This window comes from Bufo bufo, chromosome 5 (assembly GCF_905171765.1).
Source record: "Bufo bufo chromosome 5, aBufBuf1.1, whole genome shotgun sequence".
Lineage (NCBI taxonomy): Eukaryota > Metazoa > Chordata > Amphibia > Anura > Bufonidae > Bufo > Bufo bufo.
Window position 1 is genome coordinate 18638129 of NC_053393.1, and position 21190 is coordinate 18659318.

The 21190-nt window shown below is 48.4% G+C and overlaps 2 protein-coding genes across 2 annotated transcripts in view; both read left to right on the top strand.

The window, feature by feature from the left end:
- The first annotated feature begins 454 nt into the window (after positions 1 to 454).
- On the top strand, positions 455 to 3304 carry EXOSC4 (exosome component 4). Its single transcript, XM_040434351.1, has 3 exons — positions 455 to 739; positions 2301 to 2507; positions 2728 to 3304. The coding sequence occupies exons 1-3, from the start codon at positions 569 to 571 to the stop codon at positions 3097 to 3099; spliced, it is 750 nt and encodes a 249-aa protein (XP_040290285.1). The 5' UTR covers positions 455 to 568; the 3' UTR covers positions 3100 to 3304.
- A 7076-nt stretch (positions 3305 to 10380) lies between these two features.
- The window catches only part of GPAA1 (glycosylphosphatidylinositol anchor attachment 1), a 30926-nt gene continuing 20116 nt past the window's right edge, over positions 10381 to 21190 (top strand). Inside the window, exons 1-2 of the mRNA XM_040434352.1 lie at positions 10381 to 10461; positions 15047 to 15136. Coding sequence (XP_040290286.1) covers positions 15063 to 15136 — 74 coding nt within the window. The 5' untranslated portion in view covers positions 10381 to 10461; positions 15047 to 15062. The remainder of the gene's footprint in view (positions 10462 to 15046; positions 15137 to 21190) is intronic.

The window sequence follows — 21190 nt, forward strand, 5'->3', positions numbered from 1 at the left end:
TGTGTCAGGTACAGGGGTGCAGAGCTGTGTGTGTGTCAGGTACAGGGGTGCAGAGCTGTGTGTGTGTCAGGTACAGGGGTGCAGAGCTGTGTGTGTCAGGTACAGGAGGCTCCACACATTGATGCCTTTCTCCATCCAGCAGCCCAGCCTGGAGTCTGACTCCGCCCACTTGTGATAGCTCACGTGGTCATGACACCAAGGTCCTGCTCCTTTAACAGCACAACCTAGAATCTGACTCCTCCCACGTATAATCGCATGGGCATGACGTCATCACAGGTCCTTTAGCGTTCCCAGTTGCACAGCCTGGAGTCTGACTGCGTTACCCTGTTGCTACATCCCTCCGTTCCTTTAAACCCACGTGAGTTTGTCATGTCACGTGACCTTGTGACATCACAAGGTCCTTACAGCGCATTTCCACATATAATGAAATGATAAGGACATCGTCAAAGGTCCTTTAAGCGCCTTCAGCAGCGCGGAAGTCTGACTCCTCCCACATATGATCACATGGTTATGACATCACCAAAGGTCCTTTCGCCACCTAGAATTGCCATCGTGTACACGCTGGAGGATGGCGGGACTGGAGCTGCTGTCAGATCAGGGATACCGGGTGGACGGGAGGAAGGCCGGGGAGCTGCGGAAGATCCAGGCCCGGATGGGGGTGTTCGCACAGGCTGACGGCTCCGCCTATATCGAGCAAGGGAACACCAAGGCGCTGGCTGTAGTGTACGGACCGCATGAGGTGAGAGGGGGGTGCCCGCTGCATGATGGGAGTGCTGGTCTAAGGGTGTGTGACTGGTCCATGATGGGAGTGCTGGTCTTAGGCTGTATGACTGGTCCATGATGGGAGTGCTGGTCTTAGGCTGTATGACTGGTCCATGATGGGAGTGCTGGTCTTGGTCTGTATGACTGGTCCATGATGGGGGTGCTGGTCTTGGTCTGTATGACTGGTCCATGATGGGAGTGCTGGTCTTGGTCTGTATGACTGGTCCATGATGGGAGTGCTGGTCTTGGTCTGTATGACTGGTCCATGATGGGAGTGCTGGTCTTGGTCTGTATGACTGGTCCATGATGGGAGTGCTGGTCTTGGTCTGTATGACTGGTCCATGATGGGGGTGCTGGTCTTGGTCTGTATGACTGGTCCATGATGGGAGTGCTGGTCTTAGGCTGTATGACTGGTCCATGATGGGAGTGCTGGTCTTAGGCTGTATGACTGGTCCATGATGGGAGTGCTGGTCTTAGGCTGTATGACTGGTCCATGATGGGAGTGCTGGTCTTAGGCTGTATGACTGGTCCATGATGGGAGTGCTGGTCTTAGTCTGTATGACTGGTCCATGATGGGAGTGCTGGTCTTAGGCTGTATGACTGGTCCATGATGGGAGTGCTGGTCTTAGGCTGTATGACTGGTCCATGATGGGAGTGCTGGTCTTAGTCTGTATGACTGGTCCATGATGGGAGTGCTGGTCTTAGGCTGTATGACTGGTCCATGATGGGAGTGCTGGTCTTAGTCTGTATGACTGGTCCATGATGGGAGTGCTGGTCTTAGGCTGTATGACTGGTCCATGATGGGAGTGCTGGTCTTAGGCTGTATGACTGGTCCATGATGGGAGTGCTGGTCTAAGGGTGTATGACTGGTCCATGATGGGAGTGCTGGTCTTGGTCTGTATGACTGGTCCATGATGGGAGTGCTGGTCTTAGTCTGTATGACTGGTCCATGATGGGAGTGCTGGTCTTAGTCTGTATGACTGGTCCATGATGGGAGTGCTGGTCTTAGTCTGTATGACTGGTCCATGATGGGAGTGCTGGTCTTAGTCTGTATGACTGGTCCATGATGGGAGTGCTGGTCTTGGTCTGTATGACTGGTCCATGATGGGAGTGCTGGTCTTAGTCTGTATGACTGGTCCATGATGGGAGTGCTGGTCTTAGTCTGTATGACTGGTCCATGATGGGAGTGCTGGTCTTAGTCTGTATGACTGGTCCATGATGGGAGTGCTGGTCTTAGTCTGTATGACTGGTCCATGATGGGAGTGCTGAGGAGTTGATAGGTGCTGTGGTCTTGGGGTGTTTAATGGGAGTGCTGATATTTGAGTGGCGGACGATGGGAGTGCTGATATTTGAGTGGCGGACGATGGGAGTGCTGATATTTGAGTGGCGGACGATGGGAGTGCTGATATTTGAGTGGCGGACGATGGGAGTGCTGATATTTGAGTGGCGGACGATGGGAGTGCTGGAGCTTGGAAACGGTGAGGCAGTTAATAGGATGGAAGACGCTTTGTGTGTATCCTGACGGCTTCTTCTCTTAGATCCGAGGGTCTCGCGCTAAAACCCTCCATGACCGGGCGGTGGTGAACTGCCAGTACAGTATGGCCACTTTCAGCACCGGGGAAAGGAAACGGCGACCGCACGGAGACCGCAAATCCACCGAGATGACCCTGCACCTGAAGCAGACGTTTGAGGCGGCCATCCTCACCCAGCTGTACCCGCGCTGTCAGATAGACATCTACGTCCAGGTGAGGAGGGGGGGGGCTCGTGTTTGCAGCCATTGTGATCCTGCAGTCATTTGTTACTCGGCCTCCTCTAGAGCCGGGCTGCAGGATCCGACTACACGGGGGTTGTGTGTAGTCTGTTACCATGGTGACACATGGGCCTCACCCTGAACCCTTATCTTCCCTGCATTGCGCTCTGTTATCAGTGACAGGACATTGAACTCCAAACCTGTCTTCACTTTAGATCCTGCAAGCAGATGGCGGCAACTACTGCACGTGTGTGAACGCAGCCACCCTGGCGGTGATCGATGCCGGGATCCCCATGAGGGACTATGTCTGCGCCAGCTCGGCCGGCTTCATTGAGGACACGCCCCTGGCGGATCTCAGCTACGTGGAGGAGGCGGCGGGGGGCCCCCAGTTGGCTTTGGCTCTGTTACCCAAGTCTGAGCAGATTGCGTTACTGGAGATGAACTCGCGGCTGCACGAGGATCACTTGGAGCGCGTGATGGATGCCGCCAGCAAAGCTTGTAAGGACGTGTACGCCGTGCTGGACCAGGTGGTGCGCGACCACTTACAGGAGGTGGCGGCGCTGGTCGGCGATCGGGGGTCAGTGTAGAGAATGACTTTTCTTGAAGCAGAGGGTTGTAACCCACAGGATGGGGAGGAGAATGGCTGCAGAGGGAGGTGCAACAATGGCCGCCAGGACCTCCGCCGAGAAGTGCGGACTCTTTATATTTTTATATGTTTTCTTTAATAAACATAAAAAATATTAATAAAATAAATAACATAAAAATGGAACTTCGTTGCCACAACATAAATATGTTTTCTTTAAAGGGCCGGTGTTCGTATTATTCTTGCTATAATGAAATTTCTAATAGACTAGTAGTTTTCTATTCTGCACTGTTTTTAAGATCTCTGCTTGCTGTCAGTTTTGATTAAAGATCTGAGAGTTACAATACAGACGCTGCAGACGGAACGTGAAAAGACCTGAACCCTCCCTGATGCAGTGTAACAAGCCCAAGCTCTGTCAGCAGGACTGAATGTGAAGGAGATTATTTTCTATTCTTAGACAGGAAGCAGAGATGGTGAAGTTTGAAAAAAGCATAAAATCATAGCAGCAGAATTTCTCATTCTTCCTTAAAGGGGTTATGCCATCAGTAATGTAAAAAATGCAAATCGGACATCATATAGTAGATGACAACCTCTTTCTGCACCTCACGTGGATCCAGAGATCTCCCCGTTCATTGCTCTGCTGGATTTATATCAAGCTGACAGCTTAAGGGGAGTGTCCTTACTGCTGCAGCTCAGGGGAGTGTCTCAGCGCTCCCTATCACAGCTCAGGGGGCGTGTCTCAGGGCTCCCTATCACAGCTCAGGGGGCGTGTCTCAGGGCTCCCTATCACAGGTCAGGGGGTGTGTCTCAGGGCTCCCTATCACAGCTCAGGGGGCGTGTCTCAGGGCTCCCTATCACAGCTCAGGGGGCGTGTCTCAGGGCTCCCTATCACAGCTCAGGGGGCGTGTCTCAGTACTCCCTATCACAGGTCAGGGGGTGTGTCTCAGCGCTCCCTATCACAGCTCAGGGGGTGTGTCTCAGCGCTCCCTATCACAGGTCAGGGGGCGTGTCTCAGTACTCCCTATCACAGGTCAGGGGGCGTGTCTCAGCGCTCCCTATCACAGCTCAGGGGCGTGTCTCAGTGCTCCCTATCACAGGTCAGGGGGCGTGTCTCAGCTCTCCCTATCACAGCTCAGGAGGCAGTTGAAGGATGAAACTGAGCACGTGCGGCCACCTCAGTGAGCCGGACAAAGAAATAAGAAGAAAACAAACAGCAGGTGGCGCTGTACAGATACATTTTATTGAATAACTCAGTGGCTAGGCTAAATTTTTAATTACATGCAATTATACCAGTATTTAGAATGATCCAGGTGCTGGTTTGAAAACTAGAATATTTTTCGTGGGACAACCCCTTTAAACAGCACTGGTCAGCAGGATCAACCATAGTACACAGGGTTATAGCTTGGAACGGTTGATCCTGCTGACAAGTGGTGTTTAAAGGGGTTTTCCAGAACAAAGCTATTGGCCTATACTCGGAATGAATTCTGTCACCCCCTTTATCAGCTGTTTTGGGCGGCACCGGAGTCTTTACTGTGGATGGCGGCGGATGCACAAGGTTCTGTGCACCGTGTAGCGGCTGCCGGGGATTCTGCGCAGTGAAGGGAGCCTCTGATGTAGCTGACCTGCGCTGGGGATATGCCATCCATATCAAAGTCCTGGGAATCCCCTCTGAGGGCGAGTTCACATCACATTATTTTTCCATCCTTCTGATCCGTCAGAATAACATAAAAAAAAAAAAAAAACGGATCCTGAGCATCAGTTATGCACATTTTGCATCCGTCTGAGATCCGTTATTTTAGCACTGCACGCAGGACTTGTGGGTAACTGATGCTCAGGATCCGTTTTTTTTTCTTCTGTTATTCTAATGGATCAGAAGAACGGAAAAATATGATGTTAACTCGCCCTAAAGGTGCTTTGCGCCTGCAAATTGCGGATCTGAAAAACATGGATACCGGCCGTGTGCGCCCTGCATTTTGCAGAACAGAACATCTGGCCCTTAATCGAACAGTCCTATCCTTGTCTGTAACGGGACATGTTCTATTATTTTTTTGCGGAACGGACATACTGATATGGAACGCACACGGGAGTCGTATCTGTTTTTTTGCGGACCCATTGAAGTGAATGGTTCTGCATACGGGCTGAAAAAAAAACGCAACGGACCAAAAATACATTGGTGTGCATGAGCCCTAAGTTGTAGAAAGTTCCTGGACTTTTAAGGGCTCGTTCACACGACCGTGTGAAGCCCGTGCCTGTTCTGCGGTCCGCAACGCACGGGCACCGACTGTGGCCCAGCCGCATGGGGATCGTGGACCCATTCACTTGAATGGGTCCGCGATCCCTCCGTTCCGCAAAAAGATAGAGCATGATCTCTCTTTTTTGCGGTGCGGAGGAACGGAACCCAAGGAAGCACTCCGTAGTGTTCCGTTCTGTGCTTCCATTCCGCATCTCCGGATTTGCGGACCCATTGAAGTGAATGGGTTTTTCATCCGTGATGCGGAATGCACACGGAACGGTACCCGTGTATTGCGGATCCGCAATACGGCAACAGGCAGCACACGTTCGTGTGAACGAGCCCTAACTCTGCGACGTCTGCTTGTCCTGCGATTCTGGATTTGGTCAAATCTGCATCAAACACCACAGAAGACGGAAGGATTGTGCAGGAGATTTGTGAAGACGCCTTAAGGGCTCTTTCACACGAGCAGGTAATCTGCTGCGTAAAACAGAGCCAAGCCCCGTTCCGGACAGCAGAGACGCGGAGCAGTAACATGGCTGATGATGCAGTGAGATAAAGTCGTCACTGTGATTTTGTAGTAAAAAGGTCACAGAGAGGCACGGAGCATCATCAGCCATGTTACTGCTCCGCGTCTCTGCTGTCCGGAACGGGGCTTGGCTCTGTTTTACGCAGCAGATTACCCGCACGGCATCCGCTCGTGTGAAAGAGCCCTAAGGGTAACGGCCCCCAGTGCAGATTATGTGTGGTTCTTCTGCGCCGCAAACTGCAGGGTAATGCAGAACCAGCGAACTGAATGAGATCTGACAAATCCGCAGCATGTCGATCGCAAAAGAGGTTTTCCCCACGGACTTGAATGGGGTTCTTAACACGAACAGAAAAACCTCATCAAAACCGCAGTACATTGAGCGGGATGTGCTGATACCCCAGGGCAGGGATGGCGAGTGCCCAAACTGCAACCCAAAACCCGCTTATTTATCGCAAAGTGCATGAGATTACACAAAGGTCAGGATTTCTTTTTCTGTGCAGAAATTGACCCGCGTTACGGATTTCCACATCTACAGCACGTCAGTCATGTTTGCATTTTAGCTGCAGATTTCACCCTTTTCCAATGAAGACTGAGATCTGCGGCGAAACAGATCACGGATTCACTTCAATGAGTCTGCAATCTGGAAGAGACGGAGTGGAAGGCCACGGAAGCGCGACGGAGAACGTGCTCTATTTTTATTTTTGTGATGCGAAGTTGAATGAGTCTACATTCGTCAGCGCCTGCCACGCTGACGGCGCCCACGTGCATTGGGGACCGTAATCTGCATGAGCCCTTCGGGTGCGGCCACGCCGTATCTACAAGAGTCCTGCAGCAGCCGCGTTCACACCAAGGGTGACATCTGCAGCTATGTGACCGATTGCCGTCCAGCGCTTTACCCCCCATCTTCTTTTCTACAGGTAAATATGTACCCCCCCCCCCCCCCGTCACGTCATCTCCTCTAGATCTGTATGAGAAAAAAGCATAAGAAAAATGTATGGGGCAACGATGGGAGCGTTGCTATGGAAGCGGCATCTGATTGGTTGTTATGGGCAACAAAGCAAATTTTCCACTACACCAGTTTTGATTAATCTCCCCCAATGTCTATGGAACAAATACTCCAGAAAATGAAGCAAAACGTGGCGGAGCCAGAGGCTGCTACGATAAAAAAAAAAAATCCATAAAAAAAGAAAAACTGCTGAAAAAGCACATTTTTCTATGACAATAATTTTGAATAAAAATGCATAAAAAATCAGCACAATGCCGCACCCATCATAAACACATTAGTGTGGATGGTCACAGTAAGGCCTCATGCACACGGCCGTTGGCAAACGGTGGGTCGGCAATCCGTGGCATCCTGCAGACCCATTCACTTGAATGGGTCCGCAATTCCGGAGATGCAGAACGGAGTCACGGAAGACCGGAAGCACCACGGAGTGCTTCCGTGGTGTTTCTTTCCGTGGTTCCACACCGCAAAAAAATATGACATGTCATATTTTTTTGCGGTGCGGACATACCACAGACCCATTCAAGTTGAATGGGTCCGGCCCGCTGTACGGATGTTGCCCGCCCGTGGGATGCACGGAACGGCCGTGTGCATGAGGCCTAACTGAACAAGCCAGAAAATAAAGTTTTGGAGCTCGTTCACACGAACTTGTGCTGCCCATTGCCGTATTGCGGACCACATTTGCGGATCCGCAATACACGGGCACCGTTCCATGTGCATTCCGCATCACGGATGTGGACCCATTCACTTCAATGGGTCCGCAAATCCGGAGATGCGGAATGGAACACTACGGAAGGACTACGGAGGGCTTTCTGGGGTTCCGTTCTGTTCCTCCGCACCGCAAAAAGATAGAACATGCTCTATCTTTTTGTGGAACGGAGGGATCGCGGACCCATTCAAGTGAATAGGTCCGCGATCCACATGCGGCTGGGCCACAGTCGGTGCCCGTGCATTGCGGACTGCAATTTGCGGTCCACGGCACGGGCTTCACATGTTCGTGGCGTTCCCTTCACGTTCCGGCCCTGGGTTCTCTGCCCGGAACGCTCCCTCCCCCTCTAGAGACCAATCAGGAGGCAGCTGCTATGAATGTCCGTCTCCCGTCCACAGCTGTCAGCGGGTTTGAGGGGTCACAACTGGTACCAGGCCCGGTTCTGACTGCCTCCTCTGCGCCCGCTGTGGCCCTTCCTTTGGAACCAATAGGTTTACCAGTCAATGACTGATCTAATGGGTATAACCAGCAAACTGACTGGTACTGTGGGGGGATTACTGAGGGCTACTATGACTGGTACTGTGGGGGGATTACTGAGGGCTACTATGACTGGTACTGTGGGGGGATTACTGAGGGCTACAATGACTGGTACTGTGGGGGGATTACTGAGGGCTACTATGACTGGTACTGTGGGGGGATTACTGAGGGCTACAATGACTGGTACTGTGGGGGGATTACTGAGGGCTACTATGACTGGTACTGTGGGGGGATTACTGAGGGCTACAATGACTGGTACTGTGGGGGGATTACTGAGGGCTACTATGACTGGTACTGTGGGGGGATTACTGAGGGCTACTATGACTGGTACTGTGGGGGGATTACTGAGGGCTACTATGACTGGTACTGTGGGGGGATTACTGAGGGCTACTATGACTGGTACTGTGGGGGGATTACTGAGGGCTACTATGACTGGTACTGTGGGGGGATTACTGAGGGCTACAATGACTGGTACTGTGGGGGGATTACTGAGGGCTACTATGACTGGTACTGTGGGGGGATTACTGAGGGCTACTATGACTGGTACTGTGGGGGGATTACTGAGGGCTACTATGACTGGTACTGTGGGGGGATTACTGAGGGCTACTATGACTGGTACTGTGGGGGGATTACTGAGGGCTACTATGACTGGTACTGTGGGGGGATTACTGAGGGCTACTATGACTGGTACTGTGGGGGGATTACTGAGGGCTACTATGACTGGTACTGTTGGCGCTGAGAGATACTAGAGCTGGTAATGTGGGACTGAGGGTCACTATGACTGGTGCTATGGGCACAGAGGGTTGCCACCTTTCCTAACAAAAATATACCGGCCAAATTAAGCCACACCCCAAAGGGTGGCTCCTGTGGCTCCCAGTAATAGTAATGCCCCCATTAGTGCCCTCTCCCCTCCCCCTGCGGTGAACACAGGACAGGACCTGCCTCCAGCGTGCTGACGTCTCTCAGGTCCTGTCCTCCCGTCAGCGGCCAGTGTTCCCCGCAGCACGAGAAAATGGAGGAGGGGAGAGAAGGTGGGGTGAGGGCTGCACAATGGCAGTGTTTATTAGTAGCAGTCCTTATAGGAAAATACCGGAAATTAATATTGCTGGTAGAAAAAATATGAGGCAGGGTCACTAAAATAGCGGGTGAAATACCGTCCGGGTGGCAACACTAGGGGTACTATGACAGATACTGTGGGCACTGAGGAGTACTGAGGGGTACTATGACTGGCACTGTGAGGGCACGTTATCTTCTCCCTCCATAGATGGTGGCAGTTCAGGTCATCAGGGGCAGAACACTAAGGCCCCTTTGAGACGAGCGGGTGTCACGCTCAGGACTCGCAGCGCAGCTCCCGTCCTGACCTCCCAGCGCTGCCAGGATCACACAGCATTAGGGCACATGCACACAAACGTATTTTCTTTCCGTGTCCGTTCTAGGTTTTTTGTGGACTGTATGCGGAACCATACATTTCAATGGGTCCGCAAAAAAAACAAAAGCTACTCCGCGTGCATTCCTTTTCCGTCCATATTTCCGTTCTCTAAAAAAAATAGAACATGCCCTATTATTGTCCGCATTACGGACAAGGATACGACTGTTCTATTAGGGGCCAGCTGTTCTGTTCTGCAAAATACGGAATGCACACGGACGTCATCCGTATTTTTTGCGGATCTGTTTTTTTGCAGACAGCAAAATACATACGGTCGTGTGCAAGAGGCCTTATATTGATTTATGATGCTATGTAACCCTTAGAGGTCTGGAATGTATTGGGTAGCACCGACAGCATTATATCAGTGTTATCTAATACAGGCCAGACCTCTAAGGGTTACATAGCATTATAAATCTATATAATGCTGTGTGACCCCGGCAGCGCTGGGAGGTCAGGACGGGAGCTGTGCTGCGGGTCCTGAGCGTGACACCCGCTCGTCTCAAAGGGGCCTAAATCACTGGCCTTTCCTGCATTGATTGCATAAATATTGACACCCTGGCAGGTTCCAGCTGATGATCTGCAGTGTGACTGATGGGACTGAACAGTTATAAATGGCGCACACTGGGGGAGATTTATCAAACTGCTGTAAAGTAGCTGTGGAAAATGAAAGGTGGAATCTGGTTGCTATGGGCAACTAAGCCAGCTCTACTTTACAGCAGTTTGATAAATCTCCCCCAGTGTGATTACTGGTTTCCATTGTAGTGCAATTCCCCTTCCTGCCATTAGATGCCGCCGTGTCCTCCTGATTCTCTCTATGGTAACGGCTTGCGGCCGCTCTGCACTCTGCTTCCTGGTCTCTATGATGCGGAAACATCTGTAGTGACAGCAGAGGAGGTGAGAGAGCGAGCGGCAGAGACAGAGCACGAGCCTGTGTGTAATGTATAATAGTATACTGTGTGTGTGTGATATGTACTGTGTGTGATATGTAATAATATACTGTGTGTGATATGTAATAATATACTGTGTGTAATGTATAATAGTATACTGTGTGTGATATGTAATAATATACTGTGTGTAATGTATAATAGTATACTGTGTGTGATATGTACTGTGTGTGATATGTAATAATATACTGTGTGTGATATGTAATAATATACTGTGTGTAATGTATAATAGTATACTGTGTGTGATATGTAATATACTGTGTGTAATGTATACTGTGTGTGTATAGTGTATGAATGGCCTGTGTGTAATGTATAATATACTGTGTGTGATATGTAATAATGTGTGTAATGTATAATAATATTCTGTGTGTGATATATAATAATGTGTGTAATGTATAATATACTGTGTGTGATATATAATAATATTCTGTGTGTGATATATAATAAATAATATACTGTGTGTGATATGTAATATACTGTGTGTGATATATAATAATATACTGTGTGTGATATATAATAATATACTGTGTGTGATATATAATAATATACTGTGTGATATATAATATACTGTGTGTTTAGTGTATGAATAGCCTGTGTGTTATATATATATATATAAGGAAAAAGTCCAGTGGGAGCACCAATCAGAGTGCGGGTGCACGGTCCAACGCAGGGCAGCGGCAAACCCCAATAGTATAAAAAACGAAGAAGTAGGACTGCACTCCAAATATGTGGTAAAAACAGCAGTGATTTATTCACTGCTGTTTTTACCACATATTTGGAGTGCAGTCCTACGTCTTCGTTTTATATATATATATATTAATGTAATAACAAGTGTGTATAATATACTGATATAATAACCAATGTACATTATATACTGTGTGAAATAATAGCTGTATGTAATGTGTGTGCTAATAACTGTGTGTGGTATACTGTGTATTCACTGTATATTATAATATAATAACCAGTGTGTAACATCCTTTTGTATATGAATAATTGTACATTATAGTAATATAACCAGTGTCTAATATCTGGATATTATATCCTGTGTTTAATATCCTGTGTTTAATTTACCTGCACATTATAATAATTTAATAACCGGCCTATAATACTAATCAACCTGTGTGTAATTAATTTGCATTATAAAGAATAGCCTGTGTATAATAACTGGATATTATACTAGTATATTATGGTGATTTTTATAACTGAATGATAATAATTTCTTTGTAGACGTCTGCATTATAATAGTGTAGTAACTTGAGCATTAGAAATAATAGAATACCATGGGTGTTACATCAGTAGACTGAGCATTATAATATTACAGTTTTCTGTGTATAAAATCTCTGATGTGTAGTGTAAGAAGTTATACCGTATAATTACCCCATAGTCACCTGTATAATGTACAACAGAATATCATATATACTGTACAGTTACCACTCCTGATAAGTATTATGCTGTCGAGCTAGTGGGCCTATAGCGACCGGCATATTATACTGTGCAGTTACCGGACCTATAGCGACCGGCATATTATACTGTGCAGTTACCGGACCTATAGCGACCGGCATATTATACTGTGCAGTTACCGGACCTATAGCGACCGGCGTATTATACTGTGCAGTTACCGGACCTATAGCGACCGGCGTATTATACTGTGCAGTTACCGGACCTATAGCGACCGGCATATTATACTGTGCAGTTACCGGACCTATAGCGACCGGCATATTATACTGTGCAGTTACTGGACCTATAGCGACCGGCATATTATACTGTGCAGTTACCGGACCTATAGCGACCGGCATATTATACTGTGCAGTTACCGGACCTATAGCGACCGGCATATTATACTGTGCAGTTACCGGACCTATAGCGACCGGCATATTATACTGTGCAGTTACCGGACCTATAGCGACCGGCATATTATACTGTGCAGCTAGTGGGCCTATAGCGACCGGCATATTACACTGTGCAGTTACCGGGCCTATAGCGACCGGCATATTACACTGTGCAGTTACCGGACCTATAGCGACCGGCATATTATACTGTGCAGTTACCGGACCTATAGCGACCGGCATATTATACTGTGCAGTTACCGGACCTATAGCGACCGGCATATTACACTGTGCAGTTACCGGACCTATAGCGACCGGCATATTATACTGTGCAGTTACCGGACCTATAGCGACCGGCATATTATACTGTGCAGTTACCGGACCTATAGCGACCGGCATATTATACTGTGCAGTTACTGGACCTATAGCGACCGGCATATTATACTGTGCAGTTACCGGACCTATAGCGACCGGCATATTATACTGTCCAGTTACCGGACCTATAGCGACCGGCATATTATACTGTGCAGTTACCGGACCTATAGCGACCGGCATATTATACTGTGCAGTTACCGGACCTATAGCGACCGGCATATTATACTGTGCAGTTACCGGACCTATAGCGACCGGCATATTATACTGTGCAGTTACCGGACCTATAGCGACCGGCATATTATACTGTGCAGTTACCGGACCTATAGCGACCGGCATATTATACTGTGCAGTTACCGGACCTATAGCGACCGGCATATTATACTGTGCAGTTACCGGACCTATAGCGACCGGCATATTACACTGTGCAGTTACCGGACCTATAACGACCGGCATATTATACTGTGCAGTGACCGGCATATTATACTGTGCAGTTACCGGACCTATAGCGACCGTCATATTATACTGTGCAGTTACTGGACCTATAGCGACCGGCATATTATACTGTGCAGTGACCGGCATATTATACTGTGCAGTTACCGGACCTATAGCGACCGGCATATTATACTGTGCAGTTACCGGACCTATAGCGACCGGCATATTATACTGTGCAGTTACCGGACCTATAGCGACCGGCATATTATACTGTGCAGTTACCGGACCTATAGCGACCGGCATATTATACTGTGCAGTTACCGGACCTATAGCGACCGGCATATTATACTGTGCAGTTACCGGACCTATAGCGACCGGCATATTATACTGTGCAGTTACCGGACCTATAGCGACCGGCATATTACACTGTGCAGTTACCGGACCTATAACGACCGGCATATTATACTGTGCAGTGACCGGCATATTATACTGTGCAGTTACCGGACCTATAGCGACCGGCATATTATACTGTGCAGTTACCGGACCTATAGCGACCGGCATATTATACTGTGCAGTTACCGGACCTATAGCGACCGGCATATTATACTGTGCAGTTACCGGACCTATAGCGACCGGCATATTATACTGTGCAGTTACCGGACCTATAGCGACCGGCATATTATACTGTGCAGTTACCGGACCTATAGCGACCGGCATATTATACTGTGCAGTTACCGGACCTATAACGACCGGCATATTATACTGTGCAGTGACCGGCATATTATACTGTGCAGTTACCGGACCTATAGCGACCGTCATATTATACTGTGCAGTTACTGGACCTATAGCGACCGGCATATTATACTGTGCAGTTACTGGACCTATAGCGACCGGCATATTATACTGTGCAGTTACCGGACCTATAGCGACCGGCGTATTATACTGTGCAGTTACCGGACCTATAGCGACCGTCATATTATACTGTGCAGTTACCGGACCTATAGCGACCGGCATATTATACTGTGCAGTGACCGGCATATTATACTGTGCAGTTACCGGACCTATAGCGACCGGCATATTATACTGTGCAGTTACCGGACCTATAGCGACCGGCATATTATACTGTGCAGTTACCGGACCTATAGCGACCGGCATATTATACTGTGCAGTTACCGGACCTATAGCGACCGGGGGGGGGGGGGTGGCGGCTGTTTCAATTTTTGCCTCAGGCAGCACGAATGCTATGTGCACCCCGGACACAAAGCCCTGAGGGAAAGGGGCCCCAAGCTGAACTGTTGCTACTCCCTGTGTACAGTCACCTCGCTAATCGTCTGTATATTATGTCCATCTCATCCTTCACAGGTTATAATATACCACGTTCACTGACTCCTATCCAGCTGTGCATTATAATGACCGGTTATAACGTACAGTGCTGCTCCGTACTGATCATCATGTTTCTTAAAGGGATCCTGACAGCAAGATTCCGCCTATAGACCTGATGACACGTTGTCTCCTATAGTGTCAGTCATAAACCAGTATGTAACTTATCTGCTGTAGTTTAGCTGAAAAAATAAATGCTTTTATATATATGCAAATCGCCTGTGAAAAGAGCCCAAGGGGCGGTCCTAACCATCAGTGGAGCCCCGCCCCCGAGGGAGCCCAGCACATCTTCTCCTCCTCCTGTCCTCTCCTTTATGAGGCTGCACTGTAATCTCACCTGAGCGCTTTTATTTATCACCTAAGCGCCTGCACGGTCTCCCATCCCTGTGCTGGCATCGGCCTCATGGAAGGAACAGCGCATGCGCCAGCCTCAAGTACAACATTGATAGGTTACATACTGGTATATTTCTGACCTCCAGTAACATGGAATCAGTCATGTAGGCCTACTCTTGCTGACCGAATCCCTTTAACTTCTCTCTTTTATATGTTTATTGTTGCAGGGACGGCACTGACACCATGGGGATCCTCTCCGATCCAAATCGGCGGCAGGCGCTCTCGCGCATCATCACACGGCTGAACGCCCCCCTCTGGTGAGTGCGCAGTGAAGCCTCGGTTCACACGTTACTGATTAGCTGCGGATTTGTGCGGTAAATCTGCAGCGTTGTACGGAACCAGCATAGTGATTTCTCATCCACATGCTGCAGAAAGGCTGCGGTATCACCCTGATCAATGCAAAGTATGAGACTGCATCTAATGGCAGCACGGATAGCTAATTAGTCACATGTGAACCTAGCCTAAAACAGCTCTTCTGTACCCCCTCATACATGACTGTAGGACAGGAGAATACAGTCTATTGCCCCCTGTTATCAGCCATGTCAGGGGCGAGGATGACTGTAGGACAGGAGAATACAGTCTATTGCCCCCTGTCATCAGCCATTTCAGGGGAGAGGATGACTGTAGGACAGGAGAATACAGTCTATTGCCCCCTGTTATCAGCCATTTCAGGGGCGAGGATGACTGTAGGACAGGAGAATACAGTCTATTGCCCCCTGTTATCAGCCATTTCAGGGGAGAGGATGACTGTAGGACAGGAGAATACAGTCTATTGCCCCTGTTATCAGCCATTTCAGGGGAGAGGATGACTGTAGGACAGGAGAATACAATCTATTGCCCCCTGTTATCAGCCATTTCAGGGGAGAGGATGACTGTAGGACAGGAGAATACAATCTATTGCCCCCTGTTATCAGCCATTTCAGGGGAGAGGATGACTGTAGGACAGGAGAATACAGTCTATTGCCCCCTGTTATCAGCCATTTCAGGGGAGAGGATGACTGTAGGACAGGAGAATACAGTCTATTGCCCCCTGTTATCAGCCATTTCAGGGGAGAGGATGACTGTAGGACAGGAGAATACAGTCTATTGCCCCCTGTTATCAGCCATTTCAGGGGAGAGGATGACTGTAGGACAGGAGAATACAGTCTATTGCCTCCTGTTATCAGCCATTTCAGAGGAGAGGATGACTGTAGGACAGGAGAATACAGTCTATTGCCTCCTGTTATCAGCCATTTCAGAGGAGAGGATGACTGTAGGACAGGAGAATACAGTCTATTGCTCCCTGTTATCAGCCATTTCAGGAGATAGGATGACTGTAGGACAGGAGAATACAGTCTATTGCCCCCTGTTATCAGCCATTTCAGGGGAGAGGATGACTGTAGGACAGGAGAATACAGTCTATTGCTCCCTGTTATCAGCCATTTCAGTGTAGAGGATGACTGTAGGACAGGAGAATACAGTCTATTGCCCCCTGTTATCAGCCATTTCAGGGGAGAGGATGACTGTAGGACAGGAGAATACAGTCTATTGCTCCCTGTTATCAGCCATTTCAGGGGAGAGGATGACTGTAGGACAGGAGAATACAGTCTATTGCCCCCTGTTATCAGCCATTTCAGGGGGGAGAAGATGACTGTAGGACAGGAGAATACAGTCTATTGCTCCCTATTATCAGCCATTTCAGGGGAGATGATGACTGTAGGACAGGAGAATACAATCTATTGCCCCCTGTTATCAGCCATTTCAGGGGAGAGGATGACTGTAGGACAGGAGAATACAGTCTATTGCCTCCTGTTATCAGCCATTTCAGGGGAGAGGATGACTGTAGGACAGGAGAATACAGTCTATTGTTCCCTGTTATCAGCCATTTCAGAGGAGAGGATGACTGTAGGACAGGAGAATACAGTCTATTGCTCCCTGTTATCTGCCATTTCAGGGGGAGGATGACTGTAGGACAGGAGAATACAATCTATTGCCCCCTGTTATCAGCCATTTCAGTGGAGAGGATGACTGTAGGACAGGAGAATACAGTCTATTGCTCCCTGTTATCAGCCATTTCAGTGTAGAGGATGACTGTAGGACAGGAGAATACAGTCTATTGCTCCCTGTTATCAGCCATTTCAGGGGAGAGGATGACTGTAGGACAGGAGAATACAATCTATTGCCCCCTGTTATCAGCCATTTCAGGGGAGAGGATGACTGTAGGACAGGAGAATACAATCTATTGCCCCCTGTTATCAGCCATTTCAGAGGAGAGGATGATTGTAGGACAGGAGAATACAGTCTATTGCCCCCTGTTATCAGCCATTTCAGGGGAGAGGATGACTGTAGGACAGGAGAATACAGTCTATTGTCCCCTGTTATCAGCCATTTCAGGAGAGAGGATGACTGTAGGAGAGGAGAATACAGTCTATTGCCCCCTGTTATCAGCCATTTCAGGGGAGAGGATGACTGTAGGACAGGAGAATACAATCTATTGCCCCCTGTTATCAGCCATTTCAGAGGAGAGGATGATTGTAGGACAGGAGAATACAGTCTATTGCCCCCTGTTATCAGCCATTTCAGGGGAGAGGATGACTGTAGGACAGGAGAATACAGTCTATTGCCCCCTGTTATCAGCCATTTCAGTGGAGAGGATGACTGTAGGACAGGAGAATACAGTCTATTGCCCCCTGTTATCAGCCATTTCAGGGGAGAGGATGACTGTAGGACAGGAGAATACAGTCTATTGCCCCCTGTTATCAGCTATTTCAGGGGAGAGGATGACTGTAGGACAGGAGAATACAGTCTATTGCCCCCTGTGATCAGCCATTTCAGGGGAGAGGATGACTGTAGGACAGGAGAATACAATCTATTGCCCCCTGTTATCAGCCATTTCAGGGGAGAGGATGACTGTAGGACAGGAGAATACAATCTATTGCCCCCTGTTATCAGCCATTTCAGGGGAGAGGATGACTGTAGGACAGGAGAATACAATCTATTGCCCCCTGTTATCAGCTATTTCAGGGGAGAGGATGACTGTAGGACAGGAGAATACAATCTATTGCCCCCTGTTATCAGCCATTTCAGTGGAGAGGATGACTGTAGGACAGGAGAATACAGTCTATTGCCCCCTGTTATCAGCCATTTCAGTGGAGAGGATGACTGTAGGACAGGAGAATACAGTCTATTGCTCCCTGTTATCAGCCATTTCAGTGTAGAGGATGACTGTAGGACAGGAGAATACAGACTATTGCCCCCTGTTATCAGCCATTTCAGGGGAGAGGATGACTGTAGGACAGGAGAATACAATCTATTGCCCCCTGTTATCAGCCATTTCAGGGGAGAGGATGACTGTAGGACAGGAGAATACAATCTATTGCCCCCTGTTATCAGCCATTTCAGAGGAGAGGATGATTGTAGGACAGGAGAATACAGTCTATTGCCCCCTGTTATCAGCCATTTCAGGAGAGAGGATGACTGTAGGAGAGGAGAATACAGTCTATTGCTCCCTGTTATCAGACATTTCAGGGGAGAGGATGACTGTAGGACAGGAGAATACAATCTATTGCCCCCTGTTATCAGCCATGTCAGGGGAGAGGATGACTGTAGGACAGGAGAATACAGTCTATTGCTCCCTGTTATCAGCCATTTCAGTGGAGAGGATGACTGTAGGACAGGAGAATACAGTCTATTGCCCCCTGTTATCAGCCATTTCAGGGGAGAGGATGACTGTAGGACAGGAGAATACAGTCTATTGCCCCCTGTTATCAGCCATTTCAGGGGAGAGGATGACTGTAGGACAGGAGAATACAATCTATTGCCCCCTGTTATCAGCCATTTCAGAGGAGAGGATGACTGTAGGACAGGAGAATACAGTCTATTGCCCCCTGTTATCAGCCATTTCAGGGGAGAGGATGACTGTAGGACAGGAGAATACAGTCTATTGTCCCCTGTTATCAGCCATTTCAGGGGAGAGGATGACTGTAGGACAGGAGAATACAGTCTATTGCTCCCTGTTATCAGCCATTTCAGTGTAGAGGATGACTGTAGGACAGGAGAATACAGTCTATTGCTCCCTGTTATCAGCCATTTCAGGGGAGAGGATGACTGTAGGACAGGAGAATACAATCTATTGCCCCCTGTTATCAGCCATTTCAGGGGAGAGGATGACTGTAGGACAGGAGAATACAATCTATTGCCCCCTGTTATCAGCCATTTCAGTGGAGAGGATGACTGTAGGACAGGAGAATACAGTCTATTGCCCCCTGTTATCAGCCATTTCAGGGGAGAGGATGACTGTAGGACAGGAGAATACAGTCTATTGTCCCCTGTTATCAGCCATTTCAGGAGAGAGGATGACTGTAGGACAGGAGAATACAGTCTATTGCTCCCTGTTATCAGCCATTTCAGAGGAGAGGATGACTGTAGGACAGGAGAATACAGTCTATTGTCCCCTGTTATCAGCCATTTCAGTGGAGAGGATGACTGTAGGACAGGAGAATACAGTCTATTGCCCCCTGTTATCAGCCATTTCAGGGGAGAGGATGACTGTAGGAGAGGAGAATACAGTCTATTGCCCCCTGTTATCAGCCATTTCAGGGGAGAGGATGACTGTAGGACAGGAGAATACAATCTATTGCCCCCTGTTATCAGCCATTTCAGTGGAGAGGATGACTGTAGGACAGGAGAATACAGTCTATTGCCCCCTGTTATCAGCCATTTCAGGGGAGAGGATGACTGTAGGACAGGAGAATACAGTCTATTGCCCCCTGTTATCAGCCATTTCAGGGGAGAGGATGACTGTAGGACAGGAGAATACAATCTATTGCCCCCTGTTATCAGCCATTTCAGAGGAGAGGATGACTGTAGGACAGGAGAATACAGTCTATTGCCCCCTGTTATCAGCCATTTCAGGGGAGATGATGACTGTAGGACAGGAGAATACAGTCTATTGCCCCCTGTTATCAGCCATTTCAGAGGAGAGGATGACTGTAGGACAGGAGAATACAGTCTATTGCCCCCTGTTATCAGCCATTTCAGTGTAGAGGATGACTGTAGGACAGGAGAATACAGTCTATTGCTCCCTGTTATCAGCCATTTCAGGGAGAGGATGACTGTAGGACAGGAGAATACAGTCTATTGCCCCCTGTTATCAGCCATTTCAGGGGAGAGGATGACTGTAGGACAGGAGAATACAATTTATTGCTCCATGTTATCAGCCATTTCAGGGGAGAGGATGACTGTAGGACAGGAGAATACAGTCTATTGCCCCCTGTTATCAGCCATTTCAGGGGAGAGGATGACTGTAGGACAGGAGGATACAGTCTATTGCCCCCTGTTATCAGCCATTTCAGGGGAGAGGATGACTGTAGGACAGGAGAATACAGTCTATTGCCCCCTGTTATCAGCCATTTCAGTGTAGAGGATGACTGTAGGACAGGAGGATACAGTCTATTGCCCCCTGTTATCAGCCATTTCAGGGGAGAGGATGACTGTAGGACAGGAGAATACAGTCTATTGCCCCCTGTTATCAGCCATTTCAGTGTAGAGGATGACTGTAGGACAGGAGAATACATTCTATTGCTCCCTGTTATCAGCCATTTCAGGGGAGAGGATGACTGTAGGACAGGAGAATACAGTCTATTGCCCCCTGTTATCAGTCATTTCAGGGGAGAGGATGACTGTAGGACAGGAGAATACAGTCTATTGCTCCCTGTTATCAGCCATTTCAGGGGAGAGGATAACTGTAGGACAGGAGAATACAATCTATTGCTCCCTGTTATCAGCCATTTCAGAGGAGAGGATGACTGTAGGACAGGAGAATACAGTCTATTGCCCCCTGTCATCAGCCATTTCAGGGGAGAGGATGACTGTAGGACAGGAGAATACAATCTATTGCCCCCTGTTATCAGCCATTTCAGGGGAGAGGATGACTGTAGGACAGGAGAATACAGTCTATTGCCCCCTGTTATCAGCCATTTCAGGGGAGAGGATGACTGTAGGACAGGTGAATACAGTCTATTGCTCCCTGATATCAGCCATTTCAGAGGAGAGGATGACTGTAGGACAGGAGAATACAGTCTATTGCCCCCTGTTATCAGCCATTTCAGAGGAGAGGATGACTGTAGGACAGGAGAATACAGTCTATTGCCCCCTGTTATCAGCCATTTCAGTGTAGAGGATGACTGTAGGACAGGAGAATACAGTCTATTGCTCCCTGTTATCAGCCATTTCAGGGAGAGGATGACTGTAGGACAGGAGAATACAGTCTATTGCTCCCTGTTATCAGCCATTTCGGGGAGAGGATGACTGTAGGACAGGAGAATACAGTC